This window comes from Euleptes europaea, chromosome 9, assembly GCF_029931775.1.
Source record: "Euleptes europaea isolate rEulEur1 chromosome 9, rEulEur1.hap1, whole genome shotgun sequence".
Lineage (NCBI taxonomy): Eukaryota > Metazoa > Chordata > Lepidosauria > Squamata > Sphaerodactylidae > Euleptes > Euleptes europaea.
Window position 1 is genome coordinate 55,232,672 of NC_079320.1, and position 12,048 is coordinate 55,244,719.

A 12,048-nucleotide genomic window follows, 5' to 3' on the forward strand; every position below is an offset into this window, starting at 1 on the left:
CCTGAAGCTTAAGATTCATTAGTTTCATAGTAGATCCACCGTTCTGCCTACCTGAAGTATGAAATAAGAATGCCACACATTTCACAACAAACTTGTTCAGCAGTTGAACTTGCCCTGTTCAACACTCACAATGAGGCAGTGAGCCAATTAGAGATACGTTCAGCTTGCATGGAGCAACTGGAACAGCTGCCTTTTTTTTTGCAGCTGTTTGTTGGTGAGAAAACAACTCATAGCTCATTGGGGACTCAGCTGGGAACTGGATTTTGATTTCTCCTCCTCCGAAAAATCAATATTCACTGAAGTTAAAGATCAGAAGTGATTGGCTTCTGGTTTTTTTTATTACAAAAGAGAGAGAGAAATAGATAATTTTCTCTAACGGGAAGGGACAGAAGCAACACTTTTGATCTATTACAAATGGGAGAGGAAAAAGAGATCGCTTCTCTCCTTTCGTCTGTAGCCCAAGTGATCCACCCCTTTTCTCTGCAGCCCAAGCTGACAACTTGGGGTGGGGAAAGAGAAACAGTCTGCTTCTTTCTCCCCAGCCTGAACTGTGAGCGTTGACTGCACAGAACAAATCAAACTGAACGTAGTGTGGCTCCTCCTTAGGATCCCAAGTGTTTAAGGGAGCAATCCTAAGTGAATTGTGTCAGAATTAAGTCACATTTTATTCAATAGGGACTACTTCCAGAAAACTGTTCTTAGGATTGCAGCCTAAGGCCATTTATGCATGGAATCCTTTGCCTTGGTTTTGCTGCTCTCTAGATGCACGTTTTCCCCATCTAAATTCTCAAAACTCTTCATGGGGGCTTATTTTTGAGTTTTGAGAATTCAAAAGGGGAAAATGTCCATCTATTGAGCTGTAAATCCAAGGCAAAACTGCCCGTGCATAAATGGCTTAAGACTACAATATGAAGCATACCTGGAAGCTCTAAAATGAATGGGCTAATCCTAAGTAAACTTTGTTAAGACTGGGCTGTACAGATGGAATTCTATGCCTACTTTCTTGGCTGTAAGTCAGGGTTTTGCTCTTAAGGAGGTATATACAGAATTGTGCCTAAATCGGCCATTAGGAGGACAGACCATTTTCATTCCAAAAAAGGTAAAGGTAAAGGTCCCCTGTGCAAGCACCGGGTCATTCCTGACCCATGGGGTCACGTCACATCCCAACGTTTACTAGGCAGACTTTGTTCACGGGGTGGTTTGCCAGTGCCTTCCCCAGTCATCTTCCCTTTACCCCCAGCAAGCTGGGTACTCATTTCACCGACCTCGGAAGGATGGAAGGCTGAGTCAACCTTGAGCCAGCTTCCTGAAACCGACTTCTGTCAGGATTGAACTCAGGTCGTGAGTAGAGCTTTTGACTGCAGTACTGCAGCTTACCACTCTGCTCCACTGGGCTCCTTTCATTCTAAACCGAAGCTAAATTGTGCCAGCTATGAGCTAATGTTGGGAACTACCCTGCTCCCTCCCCCCAATATTTGTAACTTGGAGTTCTCCATTGAAGAGCAGATATAAAGTCAACTACTGGTGGAACAGCAAAAACACAGTCAGTAGAATATAGCCACCTACTGTATCTCTTTTGAACATGCTTTAATGCACTTGCAGAGAAGAAAGGCTGAAAGACCAATAATTTCTTGTTTGTTTGTTTATTAGATTTATACCCTGCCCTTTCCTGACTACAGTCAGGCTCAGGGCAGCTACCAGCAGAAAACAATTCAATATAAATACATTTTATAACACTAAAAACCTTATACATGTTAAAATTCAAAAAGGCACCCTAATAATAATAATCAACAATGAGGGCTAATCAAATGGGGAGGGATGGAGACAAAGTGAACAACCAACAAACCAGCTAATACATAAGGAGGAATAAATAAACATAAAGGTAAGGGTAGGGAGGTCAGCTGTGATGTAACTGTTGCTGCCTCAACCATAGGCCTGGTGGAATAGCTCCTGGCACAGTCAAGGTAGTGTAACAAACTCATTGCATGGTTCCTTCTCAGTTTTACTTGCCAGTAGCGCACAAAAAATGGTAGAATTTATATAATAAGCATATAAATTCGATCTGCACAGTATGCAAATTAGACTGCCTGGATTTAGGGAAGTAGCCTTGGATATTGCAACTGATAAGAGAAAAGAAGGGCATGCTCTGAGTGATGAAGGGGCTACACCTGTCCCTGGTTATCCCAGTGGATTGGATGTAACCAGCTTTTCTACTAGTGAAAGGAAGAAGGGGTTCCCACTTAGTACCCAAAAACATTTCAATCAAACTAAATTGGTTTTCAGTTCACACATCTCTGTGGCTTCACACATTTCTATTATAGTAGGTAGAACCACCAATGTACATGGCGTGCATAGAGAATTGCAAGTTTTTAAAAGCACAATCACAAAGGTCTTCACTCTGAAGAGCTAACAGTCTGATTGTTGAGTGTGCTAAAAATGAAAAAGGTGAGTTAGGAGGGAAGGAACAAGAACAGAAAAGGCTGCATATAAGCAAATGCAGTTATACATACTTGGACTTAATTGCAGTTGGGATGAAGACTCAGGGGTTAAACGCAATGCTTCACAGAAGTGAGCTTTGAATTAAAACACAATTCTTTGATTGCAGTTATATGAGTCATATAATTTAGTTATTACCTAAAGCACAATGGTGATTGCTATGTTTAACTATACCTTTAAATAACTTAAACTACTGATATGTATGATTTTCATGGTGGTCTGATTTAAAAAAAAATATTACAAAACTAAAAAAAACCTTTTATCCTAAAACTAAAATAACTTAACTCACGTTACACTGAAGTTAAGAGGTATACAGGTCAGATACTACCTGCAGAAAGCATAGTTGCTTTTATGAGATCTCACAAAATGAATTTCCTTCTCTAGAAACAGTAATCTATGTAAACAGGAAGCTGCTAAAGAAGAAAACCACACACAGAACACCCAAGGACAAATACAGGGTACAAATAAAAAGCAAAAGACTCTGATCGGTACAGAACATTGTCAATCAACATGCAACGAAATCAATCTAAACATCACATGGTCAGCGTGTCCAACAATTCTCAGCTAACGTAGGCAGATCAAAAATATGGATGGCCAAGTACATCAAAATAAATCAATAAAGTGAATAGGGGGGAATAAATGTGGTGTTTGCTATTTTATTTCTGCTTCTGATTGAAAATGTTTTCAACTATTACTGTAAGCCACCTTGAACCGCAAGGAAAAGTGGGGTATAAATGTTCTAATAAATAGATATATCAAGAAGGTCTGGGGGTATTTTTTGTCAAAGGTTGAGTTTGAAGGCATTTATCCCCATTATGATTGTTAAATGAACTTGTCCTGTTTGTGACTACGCTGTAAACACAGGAATGGTCTGTCCAAGGATAGTAAAATGCTATTTGGATCCCTATTGGAAGAAAAGCAGGATATAATTGTTCAATAAATAAATTAAAGCACATGACTGCTTCAGAGGACGACACAGATACGTTATTCTTAGATTCCACTCAACATATTTTTTCATGTAAGTCCTTCCCAAGCTGTACTTTAGCTACAATAAACTTTCTCTGTGAATTCAAAATATGACTTTGTAAATGTATCTATACTTCTTCAGCTTGTAATGCTGACACCATCATGAGACGACAAGAGTCACTGGAAAAGACAATCATGCTAGGAAAAGTTGAGCAGGAAAAGAGGAAGACCCAACAAGAGATGGGCTGACTCAATAAAGGAAGCCACAGCCTTCAATTTGCAAGATCTGAGCAAGGCTGTCAAAGATAGGACATTTTGGAGGACTTTCATTCATAGGGTCGCCATGAGTCGGAAGCGACTTGATGGCACTTAACACACAATGCTGACACAAAGATTTGTTGTGTTAATCAGGGCCCCAAGGAATCCCAAGGCACTCAACAAGCTATCTGATAGCTCCGTTTGCTCCAAGAAGGAGCTATTTTCTATGCATGTCTCTTGATAAACACAGAAGCTCTGTGTATGCTGAAGTGCACTTAGGGACTGGATCTCGGTGGCAATCTTTAACATGAGACCTGACTGGTGCATTCACGTCTTGAAGATGCATACTAATGAAAATGGATTAGGTTATAACAATCTGGGTAGTACCACTATCGTGAAGTGAAGCAGAAAAGCACCCATATGTGCAACATAGTGAATAATTGTATTGAACAAACCAATGAATAGCTAGCTGTGGTCAGGAACAATTATGGGGCATCAGTATCCTAAAGCTCTGGAGAAGATAAATGGAATCAAAACAGGAACCACAGTGCAGAGGGGAGCAACATACAGATCTTCATTAGTTCCTACCATCAAACAAGTCATGAAGCTGCCTTCAAAGCAACCCTCAGAATGACGCATTGTCCAGTTGAGATGGCTGAGAACATACTACAGGATGAAGAGAATCAAGAAATTCATTCAAAAATAGGCAATACTTTAGATAATTTTTCTTTATAATAGAAATCTGAAGAGCCACTTAAGCATATTGGTGGTTAAATCAATAGTAAATCCAAACCTATAATAAGTCTAAAACCTTTAAGATGAGACAGGAAATGTGATAGCTCAGGAGGCAAGGAAAGGCAAAATCACATAAAACTCATTCTTGCACCTGAACACAACTTTTTTTTAAAAAAAGAGATAAATAAAAGTGTCCCGTTCATATGCCTACTATGAATGATGCTCAATGTGATTACCCAAAAACGGAGACTGGAAATTTACTGAACTGGCCCGCAAACATTGTAGTGATGAACTATTTCTCAGACCAGTACTCATGAAACTCGCCATGCCACAATTGCCCTTTGAGTTACTCACTGGGAGACAATATTCCTCCTAGTGCTCTTCCGTAAATTTTCATTTCATCAGCCTTCACTACAACTTCCCAAACACCACTTAGCGCTTCTTGCCACAACACAGAAATGAAAGGCAACAAACTGCTGTACTAGATAGACCTTGATATGATCTGTCAAAGCAGTTTTATTTTCTTATAAATCAAAGTAATGCCAATTTGTGTGGCTAACGTTTCTTTAAGGGAGGAACTAGGTTTACAATTTCTGGAAGCACAGCCATGGGTAAGGGCCTTCGGGCTTTGGCTTGGAATACTATTTGCCACAGAAGCTAATGGGTACCTCTATCTATTAACATCTGACTCCTATGCTACCCCATGGAGGAAATCAAGGGAGATTAGACTCCAACTGCTGGGTTTTAAAAGTAGTGATTTGGAGATATTGGAAAGATCAGCAGTGTGCTCTGCAGTGAATAAATGTCTGTATAACTTGGACTTTATCATTACCACAAAGAAGAATAAAAGTTGATTTTATACCTCATTTTTTCTCTACCTTTAAGGAGTCTTAAGTGGCTTACAATCGCCTTCCCTTCCCCTCCTCACAACAAACACCTTATGAGGTAGGTGAGGTTGAGAGAGAACTGTGACTAGCCCAAGGTCACCCAGTAGGCTTCATGCATAGGAGTGGGGAAACCAACCTGGTTCACCAGATTAGAGTTTGCTCTCTGCTGCTCATGTGGAGGAGCAGGGAATCAAACCCAGTCTTCCAGATTAGAGTACACTGCTCTTAAGCACTATGCCACACTGGTAGGGTATGCCCCCCTTTATACTTAGGATTGTCTTAACCAAAGGCACCATATTTGAAAATTTTAACTGTTTCTCAATATAGATCTTTTAAACTTGCAAAATTAAACTCTATCCCCTCTCAAGTAATGCAAGATCGAATGTAAAGGACTGCGTATTCTGACAGAACCATTTTTAGCTAATTTCCCCTGCTCTGGGTCCAGTTTGGGTTATTTATTTATTATTTAAACTTACTACCCACTTCTGGACAAATCAAAACTTTGGAGCGTAGCTTAATGGAATGTGCTACCTTTTGCAGTATTCAGGATATATAGATTACTCCTCTTTGGTGCGATTTGTGCGATAACAAGGGGCTGTCAACATCAGATAAGTTTAAGAAACTCTTGGCAAAAACAACAACATTGGCTGTAGCCATTTTTTGTGTTCATGTAATAAAATTCACAGGACCTCATGCATGGTAACTGGTTGGCTATTTAAATTATCTATTTTATTATTATTATTATTGTATCAAGTGTGACACTGCTCAAGGCCATGTAGGCGAAATGAGCAGTATCATTAAATAAAGTAATAAAGGAAAGCAGGAGGGGAAGGGGAAGAGGCAATTCATCAGTTGTTAAATCCTCCTTGGGCTGGATGTCAACTCCTATTCTAGTGTTTTTTTCCTGCTGTTACTATCCTGCCAGCAGGCATAGAACTATTATTTGCAGGAGTCCCCTTCTAAAAGTTGTGTCCTGCTATGGTGGTCCTTTCAGCTGCTGCTGGTGTATTTTCAGTGGTGGCCCCCAGGTAGAAAATTTAGGCACCAAGTGTGGGTTTGGGGGTGGGCAAACAGGCTTTGAACATAAATAAATTAAAAAAGTATACTCTCTAACCATGCTGAAGAGCTTCAAAGAAACACAAAGGTGAACCTTCATTAAGAATCTACAAAGATACTTAGCAGAAAGTTTGTTACATTCCTCAGCACTCTATCCCAATCCACTGAATGGAACTAGGCAGACTTGAACACTTTTTACAGAGGCCAAAACAGTGCTGTAACTCTGCCATCCCACACCAAAAGCTACTGTGGTTTCCTCTCGTTTCTACTTCTTTGGTGGAGGGAAAAACCTTCAGTTAGGCTGATTCTTTCCTGTCTCACTGTCCTACTTTCATATTGTATCACATAAAAGCAATTTTGCATGCACTTAAATGTGGTCACACATAGCGTTTCCATTACCCACGTTATACACTTAAAATTTAAACAGAAGATGGTTTCTATATTTTATCATACCTCTTGAATGATTTATTCATGTCTCATTTATGAATGCTCCATTTAATAGCACAATATAAATAAATCACTATAAGACAATGCATTCCAAAGGGACTTCAAATGAAGAATTTTGGTCTTGTATTTTCAAATTCTCCCACTCTTTTTTCAAAAATAATTTGATGATACAGCCTTTTTTGAACAGATTGTAAGTACCTATTATTCATTCTTCATGGGGGGGATGTCCTCAACCCTGCTCAGAGATTATTTTCATAAGAACTGGTTGGGGGAGAGGTGACTTACCTTCAGGAAGTTAATAGAAAAAAATATCATGATAAAATCTATGTAAAAAATAAAAGAAGGAAATTAATATGAGATCCTGTGTGACTGATCATCAGAGTACAACCACATGAGGGGGCAACTCCAGTTGAATCCAAATGGAACTGGAGAGTGGATCTATCCTATGAGGCAGATTAGTGAATCAGACTCAGTTAGACTAAGGAATCATACTTGTGAATAGGAAGGGTTGAATGACTTGTAGGGGGTGGGGGCTTCATGATGAGCACTGAGGGTAACCCTAAACATCCTGGGCTGAAATTCTGTCAACTGGTAACAATGCTAGTGCTGTAATTGCCTTCCAGAATAAGCAAGTTTCTAAGTGAAACAAAAGACAAGCTAAGCAGTTGTTTAAGAGGTGGGGGCCATGGGCATGGACCTGCAGCTTGATGTTGCAATATGACATCTACCACAACTACTCTGTAAAGACCAGAAGGTATATGGCTAATCCAGGCATAATCTTTTGTGCCTGGGACCTTGATGTGATGCTTCTGGGGACTGGTTCTTCAGTGCAGTGCACAGAGTCAGCTAGGCTAGCATACCTTACTGGAACCAGTCAAGCACTCCTCCTTAGATGCTGTCCTGCAGCAGAGGGTGAAATACTAACAGGTGTGGTCAAGGTCTATGGGGAATAAAAAATATCTTCAGAAGTCAGAGGAAGTCCAGAATACTTGGATGTATATGTCATAAACTAGTAGGTGTACAGCATGTTTAGTATCTGACAATTCCATATCAATAAACCATTCAGAGCAACATAAGTTCATAATGGTTTCTCAAGATCACTGTTTCCATACCATCTCAGGAACAGACTTTATTCTTCAGTGCACTCCAAGAGGGAAACAGCATTCAATCCTTGAGGACTGGATTACATTCTGAGGAAGAACTAAAATAGCAAATGTACAGCTTACCTAAACGATGACAAGTGAGGTGCATGTTAACCAAGCAGATTTCTTCCTCTCTCCCTGTCCTACTGCCCATATCTGAAAGGTGTAAACACCAAGTAGGCAGAAAAAAAATTAAGTATATGACGAATGCAATGAAATTAAATAAACATGGGAAATGTATGGTTTAATATGGGTCAGTTTCCTGAATCTGTGGAATGTTCTCCTTTTCAGAATGGCATGGAAGGGCCATTGCTGGCACAATGAGAAAGTTGCAGTCTATTTTACAAAATTATGAAAAGAAAAAGAAAAAAAACTGGACCAGCAATTTTCAGCCACTGGATTGTATACCAGAATCTAATTTGTGTCCAGTCTCAACCAGCTTCCTTCTTTAAATGCTCTGCCAGGCCCAAACCCTGTTTTTTCTCAGTTCTCCAAAATCACCCTTCTCCAATAGTAGGTAAACAAAATAAGGAAACAAAGTAAAACAAAATAGGGGAGGGGCTGTGGTAGAGCATCTTCTTGGCATGCAGAAGGTCCCAGGTTCCATCCCCAGCATCTCCAGTTAAAGGGACTAGGCAGGTAGGTGATGTGAAGGCCTGAGACCCTGGAGAGCCACTGCCGGTCTGAGTAGACAATACTGACTTTGATGGACTAAGGGTCTGATTCAGTATAAGGCAGCTTCATGTGTTCATGTGTTCAAAACTTCTTCAGGATAGTGGATGATGGCAAAGCCAGATTCATCCTCTCTGGCAACACAAATAGAACAGATGTAGCCTTTATATAAAAAGGGCCTTTCTATAAAACGATTCTTCCCTACCACAGGTTCAGGAATACTTTAAAAACAGCACAAGGCAAATATTTCGAAGTTGTTACACAGGAAATAATCCTATACTTCAGAACATAGATAACTATAGATTTAGGGGCAATTATAAGGGAATATTTCAGAAATGAAAATAATATAGTATTAGCTGGAGAACTGCAGCTAACCTGCAAATTGAAATGGACAGTTTTAATAGAGAGACCAGAGGCAAAACCAAAATTGATGCAACAAGTAGAATATGTGTAGACAATTTATAAATTTAAACCATACAGATCAAAACTCATTAAAATAATAAGGAAAATATAGGGATTCTAGAATTCATTTAACTCATCTTCTCCTACAAAATATAAGACAGTGATGTAATGCTATTTCTGTAGTCAGGGAACATTCTCTGTGCATGTTATTTAACCTAAAAATCAGAGCAGAAATGTCAGTCTTTTTTTTTAAAGCTATTATATGAGCTGTAATTAATGCACACAGCACTGATTAAGAATTGGACAGATTTTTTTTTACACTGGTTAATACCCATGTGTGACCAAATCAAATATTCATGTATTAAAGGATCCCGACCCTCCAACAGTTACACTATTCATAAAGAGGGTGGGGGAGACGACATTGAACAAAGCTGCTAACAAACAAATACTAAAGCCCACACAGACAATCAGTGAGGGAAAGTGGAATGGTTTACAAAGAAACTGTGAAAAACTGTGAAAAATTAAAACTGTGCACATGGTCTCATGCATCAAATCTCGAAAGTAATATATTGCATTGCCCCTATATGTGTGTGCCTGAGATACACACTTCTTATGGCCAGCTTCTTGAGGTTTGTGACTGAACTTTCAATCCAGGAACACCAGTAGTTGATTAATTTAATGTAAAGTGATGCATACCTATTCTCTCCAGGATCAGAGGAGCATGCCTATTATCTTGGGTGCTGTGGAACACAGGCAGGATGGTGCTGCTGCACTCGTCTTATTTGGGGGCTTCCTAGAGGCACCTGGTTGGCCACTGTGTGAACAGACTGCTGAACTTGATGGGCCTTGGTCTGATCCAGCAGGGCTTTTCTTATGTTCTTAAAGTGTGTAGCTATTATGTAAAGTGTTGTCCTTTTCATGATTCTGTCACACAAAAAAGGCAGAACCATATAAAGAACTTGAAAACATACTGAATGTGCAAAATTGTTGGACTCATATACAAACAGTTTGCTCTTTCTTCTTTTCAAGATTACATAACAATCTCTCCACAAAGCAACGTCCTTTGCCATCTCTCTTCCAGCTTTCTTTTTCCTATATTTGCTGCAGGTATGTAAGCTAGTAAGTAAGAAAGCACACACACACAAAAAAAAACATAATGGAAAACCTGTTGTAAAGACATAGTGAATAATTCCATTCTCGTGTCAAAATGCTGCTTTTTTGACAGATACCAGACTGATTCATGAATAGTAATGAATCAGACATCTGTCCACAACAGCAAAGGCTGAAACATCACTATTTTGCATATGGGGATCATAAACATATGGGGAGCTCATTCCTCAATCCCAGACACTGATGCAGTAATAAGTCAGTGCTGATACTAGAGCAAAATCAACAACTGCCCTCTTGGTTGTGGCCCCCACCTTATGGAATGGCCTGCCTGATGAAGTTAGAAGGCTTTCTGCAAACTATGCAAAACAGAGTTGTTCAAGAGGGCACTTTTACACCGATAATAGGGTTATACGGTAATGATATGGTTCAGAAAGATGGTTCAGCAAAGGAACAGGGACTATGGACTGTACTGCTGTGTACATTATGTATCGTCCATTGCTGTAAGTATGCTCCTTCTATGTAATTTCTGCATCATTTAACATGTCATATTGAAATGCTTATGCTTTGTTTCAGATGTTTCAGATTTCTGCAATCCAAACCCTATTGCATTGTTTATCGAATGTCCCATCCTGTTGATCGTATTGACTTATAACGTGTAATTGCCTTGGGAAAGGTGGAGTATCAAATAATGTAAAGAAATAAAGAAATAAACTATAGCTAGCTGGTATCTATCTTTGTCTTTGACAGCCTTGCTCAGGTCTTGCAAATTGAGGGCTGTGGATTCCTTTATTGAGTCAATCCATCTTGTTGGGTCTTCCTCTTTTCCTGCTGCCCTCAATTTTTCCTAGCATGACTGTCTTTTCTAGTGACTCTTGCCTTCTCATAAAGTGACCAAAATACGATAGCCTCAGTTTAGTCATTTTAGCTTCTAGGGACAGTTCAGGCTTGATTTGATCTATAACCCACTGATTTGTTTTGTTTTTTGGCAGTCCATGGTACCCGTAACACTCTCCTCCAACACCACATTTCAAAGGAGTCTACTTTCTTCCTGTCAGCTTTCTTCATTGTCCAGCTTTCACACCCATACATAGTAATAGGGAATACGATGGCATGAATTAACCTGTTTTACCTTGATTCATGCTTCTTACATTCTATGTTCCTATTATATGCAAGGCTGTCAAAGATAGGACTTTTGGGAGGACATTGATTCATAGGGTCGCCATGAGTCGGAAGTGACTTGACGGCACTTAACACACACACACAGCTGGTATCTATACTCTCTCAATAGAGAAAATAAAAGGTAAAAATGCTTCAAGGAGCCTGCCGGAACACATTTCCCTGATGTCACCCTGCTCTCATCCTTATGGAGAAAACAACAAGTAACACAGTATATACATCACTCTGTGCTATATGGAGGACTATGGCATGCTCACTAGGAGCCCTAAAATCTATCACATTCCTTGGATCTCTGCAGATGGGGGGCTGAATCCCCTTCTGAAAATACATTCCCTTTTGACAGGCAAACACGCGGAGAACGAAAGATGGCTTTTCCAACTATATCACTCAGACATCTCCACAGCTCATTTGGCAGAGGGAACCCTCACAGAAATCACCGGACCTCTACCAGACAAGGGTTAAGGCCCCAAAGAAGAGAAGAATGCCCCACAAAGCAGCTATTTGCAAGGCTAGGGTGATACAACATGAGAACACACAATAGAACAATCACTGAAGGCAATAATGTCATCCCTCCAATAGTTCACAAGGGGAAAGTACACGTGAGAAATAGATGTGAGTGGGTTCGAATCCTACCTAAGAAGGAAGATGGGAATAACATAAATCTCACCTTCTGAAGAGCATCTATACAGAAACAAAACAGA

The 12,048-nt window shown here is 39.7% G+C and overlaps 1 protein-coding gene across 2 annotated transcripts in view; it reads right to left on the reverse strand.

The window, feature by feature from the left end:
- Positions 1 to 12,048, reverse strand: part of GPM6A (glycoprotein M6A) — a 141,687-nt gene that overhangs the window by 90,696 nt on the left and 38,943 nt on the right. The window contains exon 2 of one of the 2 annotated variants that reach the window (XM_056855974.1): positions 8,072 to 8,143. The exons of the other annotated variant lie outside the window; for it this stretch is intronic. Within the exon in view, the coding sequence (XP_056711952.1) occupies positions 8,072 to 8,143 (72 nt within the window). The remainder of the gene's footprint in view (positions 1 to 8,071; positions 8,144 to 12,048) is intronic. 2 annotated transcript variants of the gene reach the window in all.